The 20,394-nt window shown below is 38.9% G+C and overlaps 1 protein-coding gene across 1 annotated transcript; it reads left to right on the top strand.

The window, feature by feature from the left end:
* LOC145105693 (histone acetyltransferase MCC1-like) lies at nt 1-1,198 on the top strand. The gene is given in 5 exon segments (XM_079042775.1): nt 1-107; nt 380-524; nt 633-732; nt 823-1,051; nt 1,144-1,198. Coding segments are annotated over 5 exon segments (636 nt in total).
* Nucleotides 1,199-20,394: the final 19,196 nt, after the last annotated feature.

Below are 20,394 nucleotides of genomic sequence, written 5' to 3'. Positions count from 1 at the left end.
ATGATGAACTTGATAGCACCCCGCAATCCATCCATATATTACAAGCCTATACAACCCACTGATCTAGAGGTTCTTGTAAAAATCCATGGTGATCTGTTTCCTATCAAGTTAGAAGATCCCTTTCTTATTTTAAATGACATTTACTGACAACAAACTATTTGAAATTTACTCATTCAATTATGAAAGTTGTAATTGGGTTCTCCCAATATTGACACAAAATTTGATGTTTAGGCTCTATTAAACCCAATCAGAACTTTGTTGACTGAATGAGTTAATGTTTGTTGTCAGTATTTGTGATTAACCCTTTTACAAAGGGTTCTATTAAAGATAAGAAATATTTTCTCAACAACATCAGTTCTCTCTGCCTATCTATCCTTAGGTACGAAATTGAATTCTTCCACAATGTTGTTCATGGTCACGATATAGTTTCTTGGGGAGCAGTTGACCAAAATCGTCATAATATTGAAAGTGATGAACTTATTGGATTTGTCACTGCAAGAATCATTATGGCAAAAGAAAGTGAGGTGATTTTCTCATTCTAGCTAAAATACCTTTATCTTGTTAATGCAATAAATAATGCCAAGTACTTTGTTATATAAACAAGGAAACTAATTTCATTCTATGCATTGTAGATAGAGGATATGCTGAGATATAACAAATCAAGATCAGATCAGGCTTTAGTTTATATTCTGACTCTTAGAGTGGTAGAGTCTTATAGAAATTTTGGTATAGGTACAAAAACAACCTTTTCATTTTTCTTTGACAAATTTTCTTGAATGATTATTCTGGTTGAAAGTAGATTGCTATTTGAAAATTTTTTAGCCACTTCACTATTTTGAGAGGTGATCAAGTATGGTTGAAGTATGCCAAATTGCAGAGAAGTTTACCTTCATGTAATTTCTTACAACAACTCTGCAATCCATTTGTATAAGAAAATGTCCTTCCTTTGTGTAAGGAGGCTGAATTCCTTTTATTTTATCAATGGCCAACATTATGATGCATACTTGTTCATTTATTATGTGAATGGTGGCCGATCTCCATGTTCACCCTTGTAAGTAAAATTTATTCATGTGAAAAAGGATATTTTAGTCAAATCGGTAAGGATGATAAAGATAAAGATTAGTTTATTTTTAGACTCTACAGAGAGCTTGTTACGCTTCTAGTAACATATAATATGTTCAATCACTTTTATAAGTAGAATTGAATGAACTTATCTGAAGGACCCTGGAAATGGTTTGGTCTAGGCTTTCATTGTTTTGTGTTTAGAATGAGTCTGTTATAGTGTTTATGGGTTGTTTGTTGATTGTTGAACTTTTTGTGTGTTTACGACCGTAAACTGTGTTTACGGCCGTAAACACGTTTACGACCGTAAACTCTGTTTACGGTCGCAAACCCAGTTTATGGTCGTGTCTTGTATATATAGAGGAGGTGTTAGTCTTTTAGTAGTTGTTGATGCCATAGAGTCCTATCGAGTTGTACCAGACGATTTTCTCAATATAATCGTGTGCAAGCTTGATTTCTTTTCATCTTATTCTTATTCTGTGATTGATTGTTGCTTAACTACTGGTAAAGATCCATATTTGGACCTTACAATTGGTATCAGAGCTAAAACCGGTGTTAAAGCTTCTTTCAATCGATTTTTGGGCTATTTCAACCGATATCTTTGAAGTTCGAACCTGCTGTTAGTGTTTACGTAGTGAAGGGAATCGTTTCTACTGAAAAATCGTGTTCATAAGGGTTTTCTGGGAGTTTGCTGTCAACCGTAAACTCCATTTACGGTTGTTGAATCAAAAACATCAAGAATCGTAAACACTGAATCTTCATAAACCGTAAACGAAGTTTCGAGAACCGTAAACACATAAACCGGAAACTCACAAACTGTAAACTGTTCAACCGTAAACACAGTTTACGGTCGTAAGCTCAGAATCGTAAACTCCGTTTACGGTCGAAATCATCCGGACCGTAAACTCGGTTTACGGTCGTAAACCCTTTCAACTGTAAACTCAAATTTTGAACTTAATTTGCTTAATTTGCTTAATCTCAAATGGATTCTCAAGGTCAAAATCATTTCCATGAACTTGACGCTGTTATGGGCACCACCACACGAATTCCAAGATTGATGTCTGCGGATGGTTTCCCCGAATGGAAGTATAGAATTGAAAAGTACATCAAAATGAAGGACTTTAAGGTATGGAGAAGCATTCTTAGAGGCCCTATTAGAATCACTACGACAGTTGCAGGCCAAGTGATTGACAAGGAGGTTGAAAACTCCACTGATGAGGAGTTTGAGAAAATAGAAGAGCAAGAAAGAGCTTTAGCCACTTTAACCATGGCATTATCTCCTGATATTGCTCAAGGTTTTCGTGAGTACACTTCAGCTAAAGATCTATGGGAAGCCCTAATTGAAGTTTATGAGGGCAATGAGGATATGAAGGAGAGTCGCCAGGACATGTTGAGGCAAAAGTTCAACATGTTCAACTACATTCCAGGAGAGACTCTTGAGGCTCAATTGCAGAGGTTCACAACTCTCACAACGGATATGAACATATCTGGGATTTACTTGACCAAGTCAGAAATCAACAAAAAGCTTCTCAATGCTCTTCCCAGATCATGGGATATGAATGTTGCTGTGATCAAGAAGACTAAGGATCTAAACCGCCTCACTCTTGCTGAAACCATGGCAATCATCAAATCTTGTGATATTGATGACAAACAGAGAGAGATCAATCACGTGAGCTCATACTCTACTACAAATCTTGGTATCTCATCCAACAATGCTCTTTCCTCAATCATGTCCTCTTCAGGTCAAGGGTTTACTGCTAAACCACCTCAAATTCAGACCTTCGCTGCTGCATCATCTATTCCTCATCCTCAGAATCAACCATTTATCTCCCCACAAGTTGTTCCTTCTCCAAATGTACCTACTGTAGCCTCTTCCTCAAACCCTAAGGATACTGATGAAAATCTGGCTCTAGCTACTGGGCTTGTTAACTGCTATAATGCTTTTGTAGCTGGAGAGCTTCCACCTCAGCTGTCATGTGCTGACCTGGACCAGATTCATCCTGAAGACGTAGAAGAGATGGACATCACGTGGCAGATTGCTATGGCTGTTTTCAGGGCCAAGCAGTTTGCTAAGAAGACTGGGAAGAGCAATTGGGGCATGAATGCTGACAAGAAGGTGGGATTCAACAAGCGCACACTGAGATGTTTCAACTGCCACGAGCCGGGTCACTTTGCTCGTGAATGTCCTAAACCAGATCGCTGGGTCAACAACAACAGAATGATGGTAGCAGTGGGAAACAACCGTGCAGGTGCTGCAGCTAATGGTGAGACCGCTATGGTCGCTCAGTCTTTTGACTGGGAGGACCAGATTCAGGCTTTGAACATTTCAGGGCCAGAAAATGCTCACCTTGCTCAGATTGATGATGCCTCATTAAAGACTGATGAAGCTGATCCCGAGGCAGAAATGATGGAGCTGCAGTTTGCTTTCATGGCGTCTAATTCTTCTGAGCCCAAGAGAAGCGAGGTAACCCTACCATCCTGTTCTTATGCATGTAAAGAATATGTTAAAGTTCTTCGTGATGAAGTCCAATTATTGCGTAGAGAAGTAGAGGACCTTAGATATGAGGGCTACCAACTTAGGAAAGGACAAAAGCCTCTTAAAGTCCAATTAGAAGCTAAGATAAACGATTTTAGAAGAATCCAGGCAGAGTACAGTGAGAAATGTGAACTGTACAATTATGTTAAAAGACAAAATGATGCGCTAACTGCCGAGCTTGATACATTAAAGGAAAGGTTTAATTCTGCAAACTTTGCTTTTCAAAAATTTGATGGATCAAGCGAGGTAGTTGCCACCATGATTGATCACTGCATGGATTTTAAACGAAATCAGTCTAAGGGTTTAGGATATGATAGCGTGCCTCCTCCATATAATCATACCTATCAGTATCAACCCTTGTCCAAAGATGAGATTGCCAATGAATCTTTTATGGTTTATGGCAATCCATCTAGCTTCGTTTCAGGAGGATTTATAAATGTTGAAAGTACTGACGCTTCTTCTTCCTCTGCAGATCATCCTTTAGATCAGGCAAAGCATGGAGTTGGTGTTTCTGTTTCTGTTCCTATTTCTGATGTTTCTATTCCTATTTGTGATTCTGATGTTAAGACTGATAGTATTTTGTGTGATGTTCCTATTTCTGATTCTGTTGAATTTAATTTCTTTGATATGTTTGATGAACTTTTTCGTAATTCTGATGCTGGCAATTCTCATGAAAAACCATCAATTCCACATGTCATACCTTCTGAGGCACCCTCACTTATATCACAATCTGTCTCTCATGTATGCTCCTCTGAGAAAAGTAAGAGTGTCCATCAAGAAAATAAATCTGATAAATGTAGCACAAGTTCAAATAATAAACAGACTTGTTTTAATTGTGGCGTTGGTGGTCACATAGCTAGGAATTGCCATAACAGGATCTTTGTGAACTATCTGTCACCAAGAGGAGAGAACGAATCTCGAGGAAGGTCTTTAATTAGAAAATCCTCAAGAAATTGTTCTCGAATTGATGATTGGAAAGATGACCGAAGTAGAAAAAGAGCTGTTTTTCAAAAGAATAAAAAGGTTTTTATCAACAAAACTCAAAAGAGCTTGCCAAAACCGAACAAGGCTCCACTAAGATCGGTTTCGTCAAAAAGCAATTCTAGATCTTCAACCACTTCTGGTAGAACATCCAGACGCTTTGTGCAAACTCCTAAGAAATCTATTTCAAAACCACAAGAGAATGTTGTAAAACCTAAACTTCAATGGAAGCCTAAATCACTTTCTAATCCATCTTTGCCACCCTCTGAAGTAATTAGGAATGAGGATCCTAGTTTGAAATCTTTAAATGTTAATTCAGAGAAAGTAAAAAGGAAACCCAGGACTGTAATGACCTGGGTTCCTAAATCTAAATGATTCCGCTCATTTTGCAGGGACAGTTGCGGAGGAATGTCGTTCGTCCCTGGTACGTCGACAGTGGCTGCTCCCGGCATATGACTGGAGACATATCCCAATTGAGCGAAATTCAATCCTTTAATGGGGGGTATGTTTCCTTTGCGGGCGGAGATGGAGGAAAGATCACGCAAAGAGGAACTGTTACAAATGGAGTGTTAAGCTTTGAGAATGTCAACTTCACTCCCGAATTAAAGCACAGCTTGTTGAGCGTTTCCCAAATTTGCGACAAAGGCTACTCCACCCACTTTACCGACAAGGAATGTATGATCTTAAAGCCAGGCATTGTCATCCCGGAAGAATGGATCCTCGTCAAATCTAAGCGGGATGGGAATGCTTACATTATTGACATGAACACCAATCTCCCTGAACAAGTCACTTGCCTCTTCTCAAAAGTCGCCGAACAAAACGCAATGCTGTGGCACCGAAGGCTCGGTCATGCTAACGCGAAAAACTTGAATAGTCTTGCCAAGAATGAGATGGTCCGAGGCCTACCCGTCAGAGACTTTATTACATTTGAAAAGTGTGTTTCCTGTGCTCAAGGCAAACACCATCGGAAACCACACCTGCCCAAGCATGTCAACTCAATAAGTCAAGTGCTCCAATTGTTACACATGGACCTATTTGGTCCGGTCAACGTCCTGAGCATCAACAGAAGCTCATACTGCCTCGTTGTGATCGACGATTTCTCTCGGTTTACGTGGGTTTTCTTCTTATCCAACAAAGCGGAGGTTGCTGACCTGATAAAGAAGTTCGTGGTGATGATTGAGAAACAGACCAACAATCAAGTGAAAGCGCTTCGTACTGACAATGGAACTGAGTTCAAGAATTCGGTTCTTGACCATTTTTGCGCAGAAAAGGGGATAGTGCGTCAATATAGCTCTGCTCACACGCCTCAACAGAACGGTGTTGCTGAAAGGAGAAATAGAACATTGAAAGACGCCGCAAGGACGATGCTTTGTGATTCCAAACTACCTGTTTTCTTCTGGGCCGAGGCGATTAATACTGCTTGCTACGTGCAGAATCGTGTTCTAATCAACAAAGCACAGATGAAGACACCGTATGAAATTCTCTAGGGACACAAGCCCTCTGTCAGCCATTTCCGTGTATTTGGCTGCCCCTGCACCCTTCTTCATTTGGAATCCAACCCTAAATTCCACGCCAAAGCCGATGATTGTTACTTTGTAGGGTATGCTGCGCGCACCGCGTATAGGATTTACAACAAGAAGACTAAGCAGATAGTCGAATCCTATGACGTACGCTGGCTGGAGGAGAATGAAACAGACGCTCGAGTGGGTCCTGACTGGTTATTTGATTACACATCGCTTTTCAAATCTTTAAATGTGTCTTCAAATAGTTCAAGTATCCTCTTCTGGTTCGAAGATCGTGTATGAAGACGAAGACGAAGAAGTTGTCTACAGACCTCCAACGGTTGAGGGGGAGTCCTCTGCTCCATCTGGGGAGGAGTCCTCTGCTCCACCTGAGGGGGAGCCAGCTGATCAACCTAATAGTCCAGAGTCTAAAGTTCAAGATGGAACTCCTAATACTGATGCTACACCTCTTACACCCGTTGAAAGAGAGTTCATGTCCAGAGACGCTTCCGCTGTCAATCCAACGTTTATGGAACTCCTCTTTCCCGAAGAAATCGCAAATGAGTTTGTAGCAGATTCATCTAATGTGAATCAATCAGTAAATGATGGAAGTTTCAATATTCACACTCTTCCTGTTTCTATCAATGATATCAGCCAAGACATTCCCTCACGTATTCAACACAATCATCCGATCGATAACATCATTGGCCAGCTGGGAGATGGAGTTAAAACCAGAAGTCAGAGTGGAGACGTTAATGCATGTCTCTACTCTTGCTTTATATCTCAAATAGAGCCGAAGAATGTTGACATGGCTTTGAATGATCCCAGCTGGGTGGATGCAATGCATGAAGAGCTGAATCAGTTTGAAAAGCTCGGGGTTTGGAAGTTGGTTGACTTACCGAAGGGCAAAAGGGCTCTTGACATGCGTTGGGTCTATCGTAATAAGCAAGATGATTCGGGTGTGATCGTGAGAAATAAAGCAAGGCTGGTGGTTCGCGGGTTTCGACAAATTGAAGGTCTTGACTATACTGAGGTATTTGCTCTCGTGGCTCGGTTGGAGGCTATTCGCATCTTTCTCGCATATGCTTCCTACATGAATTTCACGGTCTACCAAATGGATGTCAAGACTGCCTTCTTGTATGGCAAGGTGAAGGAAGAAATTTATGTTGATCAACCCCCTGGGTTTGTTGACTCAAAGTTCCCTAATCGTGTCTACAAGTTGGACAAAGCATTGTATGGGTTACATCAAGCTCCTCGAGCATGGTATGCGACTCTAACAAAGCATTTGCTCGAGCATGGATACTCTCGCGGCACCATTGATCAAACTTTGTTTATCAAGCATGTGCGTAATGATCAGATACTAGTTCAAATCTATGTTGACGACATTATCTTCGGGTCAACCTGTCCACAGCTTTGCAAGGAATTTGAAGGTGTGATGAAGAAAAGGTTTGAGATGAGTTCTCTTGGGGAGATGACCATGTTTCTGGGGCTTCAGGTCAAACAATCTTCTACCGGAATCCTAATTCACCAAGCGAAGTATGTGGATGATATGCTGGAGAAGTTCGGGTTCCAAGACGCGAAACCTGCTCTTACACCCATGGCGGAGAGACCTTTACTGACTCCTGATCTTGAAGGTGAATCCGTAGATCAGACGTATTATCGATCAATGATCGGATCGCTTATGTATCTGACTGCCAGCCGCCCAGATGTAATGTTTGCGGTCTGTCAATGCGCACGCTACTAGGCCAATCCTAAACTCTCTCATCTAATTGTTGTTAAACGGATTTTTCGGTATCTCAAAAGTTGCCCAAAACTGGGCCTTTGGTATCCGAAAAATCCCGAATTTGACCTTTATGCTTTTGCAGACAGCAACTATGGCGGGTGTGAGCTTGATAGAAAATCGACTTCAGGAGGATGCCAGTTTCTTGGAGATAGACTGGTCTCATGGCAGTGCAAGAAGCAGCATACAGTCTCAACCTCAACAGCAGAAGCGGAATATGTAGCTGCGTCTGCCTGTTGTTCTCAAGTCATATGGATCCAACATCAGCTGTTGGACTACGGTTTGAATTATCTAGAAACCCCAATTTTTTGTGATAATGAGGCTGCTATTCAAATCGCTAAAAATCCTGTCCAACATTCCAAAACCAAGCACATTGACTTCAAAATTCATTTTATTAGAGATTGCTATGAGCGTTCGCTCATTAGGCTAGAACATGTTCACACTGATAATAATGTGGCAGACTTGTTCACAAAGCCTTTTCACAAGGCTCGATTCGATGTGCTTGTGAGATTTTTAAAAATGATTCGTTTTGAGGATTGTTTTTTAGGTTTTTCTTAGTTTAAATTTGAGCATTTCAGTCATTTCGTTCTCTTCCATGCACAAATTTAGGGGGAGAAATAAACAAAAATCCAAAAACATTAAAAATTTCAGAAAAATCAAAAATATTGTCTCTAACAGTTTTGCTTGTTGATAAAAGACTGGGAAGTGATATTATCAAGTGATAACAGGCAATCTGAGTCTGCGTAACGTACCCAAAATTGAAGGGTCTTTACTCTGGGCTGATGCGTCGGTAGGCACGAAAGATTATAAATGGACTTGACTAGCCAGAGTTGAACTTAAGAAATTCTTAGACTTGACAAATGTTGACCTAGTTAGATCCGTTTAGCCTGACAATACGATGCTTGGATAGGTTGAGCATGGATATATATATGGGAATCGACTCGTCACATTAAATGAACCCGTACTTGGAACCGTGGATTAACTTCTCCTCGATGTGCGGATTCTGTCCTTAAATCCGGTATTGATGGGGCGACTAGTAAATTCCGATAAGTTAGGTCTGTAGAAAATTGTTTTCTTTCTCTTCCTATCTGTCAGTCATATGTTGCCTCCTCTGTGTGATTGGAAGAGATCCGACCTGGACAGCAACATATGCAAATCTATCTCTCTGCATATTAAATCTATGAAATTCTTCCCATCTGTTAGCCATATACTGTCTCCTTTGCGTGACTCATAATCCGACCTGGTACACAGTATATGCACCCTTCTACATCTTAATCCCTCTAAAAACTATAATTAATAATAGTCTGAATTCATCCTCTCTCTTAATGATTGTCTTCTCACCCGATGTAAGGAGTACTCTGGAAGTTCTTGATTACGGGGGCATATCAGGAAGCGGGAAACATGTTCCAGTACAATTAACAATTGAACTCTCAAAGATTGTCTATAGATCTCGCTGCTCAATTTAGGTGGACAACAATATCCCTGGTCGTCGTCAGCTGAATGGTCCTTAAGATATAGTATCTAGGAACTTAAGCTCACCTGTCTTGTAACAAATAGTAATGTCCAAAATCTGTCACGATTTTTCGTGTTTAAGTAGACCACAATACTGGCGATCGACCATATAAAGATGTGAAGATGAAAGGTACCGACAAGCGGATTAAGGCTGTCTAACAACTTTGATCCCAGTGTCACAAGATCTTGTTAGTAGTGTTGAAATAAATTTTGTTTGTTCAAAATTTAAATTTTCCTTTGTTTTATTTTATTTTTAATTTTTATTCTAATTTTATTTTATTTTTTATAATTGTCAAAATTTATTTTTTAAATCCTTTAATTCTTAAATTTTAGAAATTAGTTTATTTTTAGTTTAATTTTAATTTTATTTTATTTTTAATTTTATTTTTAATTTTATTTTATTTTTATTTTAAATAAATCCTCAAGAGATTTATTCTTAAAAATTTTATCAGGATAAAAGACTGGGTTTTACACTGTGTGGGAGACTGGTTATTTCGAGGAAGTATAAAACAAAGAGTTTACTTCCGTAAACCCTTTTCCACCTCCTCCTCTCCCTTTACAGCCGCAATCACATTCTCTCTCTCTACTCTCTCTTATCGAAATTTTTGTTGAAGTTTTTGAGAAATCGGCCTAGTACATCTCGAAGGTATGATGAATCCGACCAAGGATATGCTCTCTATTCGCCATTCCGACCAAAAACGAAGGAGTAATCGAAGTTTAAAGTTCTGTCGGCGTTTACTGTTCACGAGGAGTTTACGGTTTCGGATCATTCAAGAACCGTAAACCCAAAGTGGTCTTACGACCGTAAACCCGAGTTTTGGTCTTACGACCGTAAACCCGAGTTTTGGTCTTACGACCGTAAACCCAAGTTTTGGTCTTACGACCGTAAACTTAGTTTACGGTCTGTTGACCATCTTTGACCGTAAACCCATGCTTGACTTCCTTTGACCGTAAACTCCAATGTTTGACTATTTTGACCATAAACTCAAATATTTTGTAGTCAAACTAATTTTTAAAAGCCAAAATAAATTGTCTAATTGAGAAAACTAAATGATTTAACTTGTTAAAATCCTGTGTTTTCTTACTTGGCTTGTTTAGTGCAAAAAAAATGGCCAATCTTAAGTTCGCGGATATGCACAATTTGGCGATCGTGTTGGATGATCCTCCAGTCGCTCATGCGGAGTTCAAATCCATGATCTACAGGCTAAGGGAGTGCTGCTTATCCTATGCCATCACAGTAAATCCCGTCATTTATCAAAACATCATCCGGGAATTTTGGCAAACTGTAAAAATGGAAAAGGTCAACGGAGAGATAACAATTGAAGCCATAGTCAAAGGTTGCAAGATCACTATTACGGAGGAGTACATCAGAAATACTTTGCTTTTCGTTGATGAATCTAATTTCCCTACTGAAATTGGAATTGAAGATGTACAAAGGGTTCTTGAGAGGATGGGATACGAGGGCATCTACCCTCCCACAGTGAAGAAGCTCCTGCCTCCTTACTGGCGATTCCTGGCACACGTGTTCGTGAGCTGCATTTCTGGCAGGAGATCAGGAGCCGATGAGATCTCTCTCAGAAACACCGGGGCAATTGTCTCCTTGGCTGGTGGCATAAAGTTTAATTTCTCAAAGTTCATTCTTGATGAGTTCTCGGTGAACATTAATGCCATTACCCGGGGGACCAGAGATGCATTTCTACTTTATCCAAGGCTTATCCAAGTGTTTGTCGACGATCAGTTTCCAGAAATGGTCAAGGATGGTGACAAGTTGGATATCAAATCCTTGGGCCCTCACACAGTTGGTCTTATCAAGCAAAATAGAAAGGGCAAAGTCGTTTTTGAAGGATTGCATCCTCTGGTCAAATTTGGAAAATTTGCTGAAATTGACGAGTCTTCTGAGTCGCATGGAACGTCAGAGAAAATGTCATCTGAGCCAACTTCCTCCGAGAGGGTCATTTCTGAAAATGTCATCACTGTCTCATATCATGAAGAAGAAGAAGATCCAGCTGTTAATGCTGATGTAGCTTCGGAACATGAATTGACATCCGCTTGGGTTCAAGAAGATTTTCATAGGGGGTCGGGGTCAGAAACTGACTTGTATGAAGACCTGGATCTCACAGGTTTTGACAATGATGAAATTCCTGTTAATTTTGGGAGTAACGAGGATTTCCTGACAGGGGTAAACCTCAATGAGTTGCTCGACAATGTCAATAAAGTTGCTAAACCGGCAACTGAGACAAGGGAAGAAGAAGATGTTCTTGAAGCTACACCTCCACCAACCAAAACATCGGCGGAAATAGCAATTCCTATGGTGGTGACGTCAGGGATTCCTCCCCTTGATGTTGTCTTACCTACATCTGCGCCGATGGAAAGTGATCCTCCAGTCACTCAAACTACACCTTCTCCTAGCAAAAGACGAAGACTTGACCCAAGACTGATGACTCAAGGTGCTTCAGCCCCACCAACAACAACCCCAGTCATAGTCTCAACTGAGCCAATCAGTGAAGGTCCCAGTACCTTCTACGAAACCGGTGGCTCGTCCTTCCCAACGGACTTCTCTCCTCCGAGGCCAGAGCACGACGCTACCTCTGTCAAGTTAGCAACGCTCTTGGCCAGAGAACCATTTTCAACATCACCCTTGCGTGGCAAAGGAATTTATATAGGGGGTGATAACACAGGAGAAGAAGGTCTTACACTTTTTGGTCTTCAGAAGCACGTCGATGCTCTGAGTCAGAAAAATGTCGAGTTGGATCAGAGGAATATTGAGCTTGACATTAAGGTCGCAGGCCTTCAAGCTGAAAACACACAGCTCAGTATTCAAATGGCAGAACTTAATGAAGAAAATGCTGCGAAGACCAAACAAATTACAGATCTCCAGACTCATTTTGGCCTTCTGACCGCCAGTTACTATGACTTGAAGAAAAAGCTGGAAGATAAGTTTGGGGGCGAATTCAAGTCATCTGTTGAAGATCCACATATTTATCTTCCTAATCAAGATGCTCCCATTGCTCCTATAACTATCAGAACCACCACCGTCGTAGACCGCTTTGAAAAGGAACCAGAGCAAGCTCCACGTGGAAAGGCCTTAAAACGCAAGAAGTCGACCCAGGAATCTGAAAAGGGTCAACTTCTATTCAAACGAAGCGCAGATCATAAGGCGCCCTGGGATAAACAACATGTTAGTGTTACGGATCTGGGCGAAAATCGCTTCAGAGACATTTATGGTGACAGGTCTGGAATCATCTCATGGGGATTCCATGACACAATGAACATGTTCATGGTAAGGAGAAAGAGCGGAAAAAATGAACTATACAAAGACGCTCACGACTTTGACTCTTTTACCAAGATTGATCTTATTGAGCTGTCTAAGGCTCCTTTCTCCAATCATTAAAATAATCCCAGGGCGAGCCAGTTTAAATCGTTTTTGGAAGATCAAGTTGCCAAAGGATTTCCTTCGATGAAGACTGCTCAGTCAATCGTCAAGGTTCACCCCAATGTACTTGATCCCAAGTCTGATCAGCCACTTAAACAAGTGATGTGGCCAGCTACCGCACAAGTGAAACAAGTCCCTGTTCTTCAAAACTACCCTGATGGTTCTCTTGCATCCATGCTGTACTGGGTATATGATGAATTAACAGATGCCGCTGTCATCAAGCTTAAAGATGATTGCATCCGTCTCTATGAGAAAAGGGACTTGCTTCAATTTCACAAATGGGACATTCATCATCTTGCTACTCAGCAGATTAAGGTGGCTGAAACAATATTCAAGCCCGCGGCGAAAGAATACACGGCGATGGTGGCTGAGATCATTGAAAAAAAGATGTGGAATGGAGCGATGGGAACGTCGGATGTTCTGGTGGTCGACAAGGATTGAGTCTAAGCTAGAACCAAACCAAGGGGGAGATTGAAGGACCCTAGAAATGGTTTGGTCTAGGCTTTCATTGTTTTGTGTTCAGAATGAGTCTGTTATAGTGTTTATGGGTTGTTTGTTGATTGTTGAACTTTTTGTGTGTTTACGACTGTAAACTGTGTTTACGGCCGTAAACACGTTTACGACCGTAAACTCTGTTTACGGTCGCAAACCCAGTTTATGGTCGTGTCTTGTATATATAGAGGAGGTGTTAGTCTTTTAGTAGTTGTTGATGCCATAGAGTCCTATCGAGTTGTACCAGACGATTTTCTCAATATAATCGTGTGAAAGCTTGATTTCTTTTCATCTTATTCTTATTCTGTGATTGATTGTTGCTTAACTATTGGTAAAGATCCATATTTGGACCTTACAATCAGATACGGTTAAGAAGAAGGTTGGTCAGATCTGGTTGACATTTCTTGAAGTTCAATCACTTTTGTAAGTGACAATACCTTATAATACGTCTACTATAAGCATATTATTTCTTTCTTATTTCTGAAATCAAAGTAAAATTATTTTTAATCTATTTTAGATTGAAATTGGTTGATTTTCTAAATAAAAGACGAACCTGTTATTCTAAACTATAGTTGTTTGTTTTGGTTGTAATAGTTAGATAAAAGGTATTTTGATTATTTTAAATGTTTTGGATGAAAGTATTAAGACTTTTTCTTAAATGTTTGATAAATTATTTTCTATTTTCTCTTGTGCAGGGCTGCTGATAAAATGGAGTATTATTGTCGCACACACACTAATTACAGAAGTTAACTAGAAAGGATGATCCATTGGATATTTTCTTTTTCTTAAATGTGTTTGCTACATGTATGTTTATTATTTGTTGATAACTTTCATCTCTCAAATTTGATGTATTACATTTGTCTACTATTGGAACGATTATATGGTATTTTATTTTCTATTATGAGACATTAATTCAAATTTAATTTGAAAATCAATAAATCTATAAATATTTTTTTAAACATTTAAATTTACGATATGCAAAAATGTGTGTCATCTTCATTTATGACATGGCCTTTCTTGACAGGGGCTTTAATGATACACATTGTGTGTCGTAAATGTCTGTTGTAAGGTTATGACACACAAATGCATGTCGTCTTCCTTTATGACATGGCCTTCCTTGACACGCATTTGCGTGTCATCTATACCCTTTTATGACACGTAATGCGTGCCATTAAAGGGTATTTTTCTAGTAGTGTATCTTTGTTGCTTAGATGTCTCCAAAACCATGTTAAGATTCGTAACTCAACCTCCTTCTCAATAACGACGTACTATCCTATCTCACATGGATCTACCATTAATGATAGTAACTTCTATCGTTGTGACTTCGTTGTTACCCTTTAAACTTGAGAATTAGGAGCACTAATACTAAGTTGGGTTTCCATCACTAAGCAATTCTGTTGTGGGTTTAGACCTATGACTCTCGTGGTAGATGTAACCAAATCTCTCGTCAGAGGTTTGGTAAACAGATCTGCCAAGTTCCTACTTGTCTTGACATAGAAAACTTTGAAGGTACCACTTTCAATTAGTTGTCTCACAAAATTGTATCGCATACCTACATTTCTCGACTTCCCATTATATACTTTAGACAGTGTGGCCTCGCTGTCAGAGTACATGGGTATTGATAGCATTGGAATATCCCACAAACGAATATCCATAAGTAGATTCGAATCCACTTCGCCTCTTTGCCCGCTGATGCTAAGGGAATTAGCTCTGCTTTCATCGTTGAATGAGCTATGCATGTCTGTTTGTTGCTCGCCCAAGAAATAGCACTGCCAGCTAGAGTATAAATCCAACCACTTGTGGATTTCGAGTCACTGGTGTGATCCATCCAGCTAGCATCAGAATACCCTTCTAATGTTCCATTTGATGACGAATATGTCAACTCAAAACTACTTGTCCTTTTCAGGTATCCTAGTATTCTACTCACCGCCTTCCAGTGTTCCATCCCCAGATTGATAATATACTGACTCAGTTTTCTTACAGCGAATGCGATGTCAGGCCGAGTGCAATGTGCAACAATAACACTCGAATCCAGGTATTTTCATTTTTAATCATTGAAATAAAAATATAATTGTGAAAGAGGTCCCCTCGTACGCTGGGCGTACGTCTATGTACGCTTAGCACACATGGTCATGTTGGATCGGGAATCCGAGCCACGTACGTAGGGCGTACGAATCATATGTGGGGCGTACGATGCATACACGGGGCGTACGTAGCCAAAAGTTAAAACCCTAAATTTAGGGCATGCAACCTATTTAAACACATTTATGACCTTTGGACCCTCACCCTTATCAGCCTCCACTGCTTTTAACTGATGGGTTATGCGCATTCTAAGACTCCTAAGTGTACATGCAACCCTAAATACCTTGGATCTATGTTTTCTCTATTATACATGCAATTATGAACTTTCCAAGGTATTACGCTATCTAGCATACAATACTTGATACTTGGGTAATCAAATGGATAGAATACATACCTTTGTTTGATGTAGCTTGTCTCCATGAAGCTTGAGTTCCTAGTGCCCCAAGTGTGACACCTCAAATGGTTCACACAACACCAAATGCACATGGAATGACTTGAGAGAAATGGAACACTCCTTGAAATCGTCTAGCCCTCATATTCACACATTAGTGCACGATTTCTTGAGCCATGGGATTCTTTTATATGGTGGCTATTAGGGTTACACCATGTAACTCATAACTTTACCCATTCCTTATGCTCCATGGATTTTAACCTCCATGGAGTATCCATGGGTCACCGCATGGACTTAGTCCAACATAAGGAATCTTGGATCACAAGCCCACATATATAAGAATGAATGATTTACACAATCAACCCATATATTTAATTAGTCTCCTTTTGATCACTTAATTAATTCCAAATTAATTCTTGATCAATACTAATTAAATAACCTTATTAATATATTAGAACTTATAATATATTAACCAACCTTAAGTGTTATTTCTCTCATTATAGTCTATCCAAATGCATGATGCCATGCAACCCAAATGGACCATGCCGGGTCGGGTCAAGTCTTACCAATTATAGTTATGGACTTAGACATTAATCCAACAGTCTCCCACTTGGATAAGTCTAAAACTATTATTGCGTATGACTTCAGGAACCGATCAGCAATCGTAGCTCTCAAAAGCTTCTGTCGAACTCTGACCTTGTCGATGAACTCTGACCTTTGCCAATGACTTGTCAATTAGATAAGGGATCATATATTCCTCCATTCTAGATATCATATGGACTGAGGCATGGATTATCAATCATTCTCTCTGTCCATTTGTTGTTTCCCGATTTCCGATTCATGATGACTGACTGATTGAACAAATCAAATCAGTCCTGGCTTGGCCAAGCACTCACATGTATCATCTTTAAATCATCGAGGGGCCCACAGATATCGCTTTTATCCCGAAGGTAAAAGGAATGGATAAACTTCGACTCATATGGCTTGTTCTACTACTTGTTGAATCATACACAAAGGCACGTTTTATAACATCGAGTTACCGAATGCGTTTTCGTGCAATCAATGTACAACCAACTCATAGTAACAACTCATATCTCTAGGTTTGAAGAATATAAGATATTATCGTCTCATGATCACTCATGATAAAATCCATGAAGTGATTCAAATGAGCGCGGGTTGAATCCAATACTCAGAACTTATGAGCACTCATGAGTGTTGTAGCACCACTTTGTCCACCAACTTGGACCTCTACAAACCAACCCATGACAGTCTTGATTCATATCTACTTCCAACATGTGACCGACTGTGGATGATTTGAATAACTTAATCATTCAGGAAGAGCGACTTAGTTATTCTGGAAGTCAAAACATGAAAAGTGAAACACAAGAATAAATGAATCAAATATGGTATCAAACCCTATGAATATAAATAAACACTTTTATTTATCACCATACTGATTACTCATTATTCATTGTTTCGGTTTTATCAACTTTATACTTGAATTAAAAACACTAGTTGTCCCATGCTCCAAGCATGTACACTATGTTTTTCTTAAACAATAGCTTTGCCATACACCAAGTATGCACTCTATGTTTGTCTATGATCCTTACTTTGTGAAATAAACCAATTGAACATAATTTCAATGATTCTAATTTCACACTCCCAAATCCTTATCGAAAAATGTGAGAATTTCAAATTCCTATCATTTATCGAAATCTGTTTAGATTTTAAACTTATATGCACTGACCCTCCTGTAATGAATATGCACAAAGTCACAAAGACTTGTCAGCAGTCATTATAAGGTATTCCAATGGAGATCAACTCCATGGAAACTAAGTCTCATATTCAAAGTACATTGCTTTGGACATGCTTCTTGCATTAAGTTTTCTAATCTTACACAGATAACTTCCACCTATGGAGACAACTCTATATTCTCATTTTGACTATCACTTCTGAATAAGAGATGCCTCTTTTCAGAATATGTCAATATGGTCCTTCCAAAATTAGCACTATACTTCCAACTGTCCCGGAGCAACCAATCTTTGGTAAACCTCAGATTGTCCTCGACAATTGCTTAATCATTTTAGTCATATCCAATTCTAGACCTTTTCCCTTCTTAATGCCTCTGGGCATTTGGAAAAATTTAGAAATGACAAATATTATAGCACATGCAATCGATCCTGTACCAAAAGCAAATGGTACACGATTCATGATGTCTCACATAAAGACATGATTCTAGACCAGTCTTTTGCTACAATATTTTTATTTGCCATGTTTTCAAAATTTGATTATGAAGAGGGATGCCGTAATCATAATCGAATTTTGAGAACGCAATATATAGAATTTCCTTAAGTTGAACCAATCCAACATGAAATTCGTATCTATATTCTTGACTAAAGATGATTAAGGTCTCAATCTAAGCCTTTAGAACTGAAATGAAGTATATCCTCTCCCTTAATTATAGCAAAACAACTTTTTCAACCCCTGCAACTTCACGAATTGAAACTTTTGTTTTCTATAATTAACATTGCTAACTTGCAATACTTATCATAATTATCATGCTCCCACTAACATGATGATTATTAGCATAACACTTATGCTCCCACTAGCTTTGACATGTATTCAGAAATCAGCTGGACTTCTACAAATCAATACTTTATTGACTTTCTTACCAAAGTTTAGATTTCTGATATGACATGCTTTCATAAAACTTTATCAAAATCATACACATTTCCTTAGATAGCATGCATGTGTGTCTAAACAATTTCAGAACTATGAAAAGGGATGTCGTAATCATAGTCTCAATTGTTTAGACCTTTTGCCATCTGCTTCAAATCTACTTGGTGGAAGTGTTTCCTCACCATCATTTTCATGAATCGGAGAGAAACCTTATGACCCTTAGATTTTATGGTGTATGTGTTCTTATCCATGTGAATCGTCAAAACCATAGTCACAAGACAAGGATAATGACAAATCCAAACTCATATGGACTGAACTTATGCAATCTTAACTTCTTGCCACCTGGCAGTACAGGGCCTGCCATTGCTTCCAAGTTGTTATGCAACCAATTGAGAACTTTCAGAACTCCTATGCAAAGCCAACTTTAACTGGAATGGGCATAGAATATGTCAACATGATAGGTTATAAACCTCAAGTCGTGTGCTAGTGAAGAACCTCAGGTTTTATTCTTGATTAGTTCTTGAAATTCTTTTTAGGATCTTTAAGACTCCCACTGTCCTCTTGACATATAAGACTATCTTGCCAAATATTCAAGAGATAGTGCAGATTCTTTATCAAGACAAACGTTTCACACAATTGGCCTTAGTTGGTCTTTGTTTTATCCAAAACATCACAACTTACCAATTTTAAATGTACAAGAGTAGGACACTTTTACTCTTACATTTGACAAATGTTTTTAAACCTTTATTTAAGATATGTCACTCAACTTATAGTCTTGGAGTATGACTCAAAGAATTGTTTTGGAATGAAATATGACTCATCTTCTTGATTTAACCATTTCAACAATTCATGACTCATCTTCTTAGTCATAAGAATGCACTAAGATGTCCTTAGAAGACCAATTGTGATGTGGTTCTTAAATCATTAAGATGATCACAAAACATGATACTAAAGTACTCTCCCATCTTTTCAGATTTGAGAAAACTTTTATCTTTCTGCCTAATTTGATTCTTCTCATTCGTTCTGCCATACATTGAGACTTTTCCAATGTTTCAGAATTATACTTAAACTTGTAAGTATAACCATATTTACTAAACTTTAGTAAATCAAATAGTCTTAACGAGCTTTGTGGTGGACATGACAAGTGCACAAGAATGTGTACTCGATCCCTTTAGTCCTTCACTTGACTCACACATCCATGTGAACAAGTAATTAGTCTTGATTTTCCAATGCTTGAAAGTTCTCATTCATCATACTATTCAACTTGCATGATTCCAAGTTTCGGTCCAATTGAAACTTGTGCGATGAGGAACTTTCCTGATTTGGTAAATTTAGACACTACCACAAATGAAAGAATCAAATCCATTTTCCAATATTGCTGTCAGTGGAATCATATAAGCAACAATTTTCCACAAATGCCATTGTAAGGATATTTAAAATAAATATAAAATTAAAAACTTTTATTTTATTTCAAAACTTTGCGGAAAAAACTTATCCTTATAGTGCAAATGCAAACGGAAAAACTTGTTGTTATCTATTCCTAAGCAATATATCATAACTCCTAAGTAACAACTTCAAAATTCTGATGCGATCGAAATCCACGTACGCGATCAGAATCAGCATATACTTCCTTTAAGCTTTCTCTCTATTCTTTGATTCTTAAAACATCAACATGTGACCTAGTCACATCATGTAATGAGGATCTTAGAATAGAAACTTAACAGAGTTAGATAATGGGCTCTACCTGAAGTAGAGTCAGACTTATTGACTTTAACATCCTTAGGTAAACTTGGCAGCTTTGCAATCAACGCCCCTTCCTTTGGCAAAATAAACATATGGACCCTTTGGTAATGGGACTATCTCAGACTTAGCCTTTCTCCTTACCATTTGGTCAACCGGGTTGACTATGGCCAATCCCTTTCCATTGGGAAGAGAATGCTTTTT

The sequence above is a fragment of the Lactuca virosa genome, chromosome 4 (genome assembly GCF_052849685.1).
Source record: "Lactuca virosa cultivar CGN04683 chromosome 4, Lactuca_virosa_CGN04683_v6, whole genome shotgun sequence".
NCBI lineage: Eukaryota > Viridiplantae > Streptophyta > Magnoliopsida > Asterales > Asteraceae > Lactuca > Lactuca virosa.
Note: the sequence above shows the minus strand (reverse complement) of the source record. Positions and strands in the feature narration are given on the sequence as shown.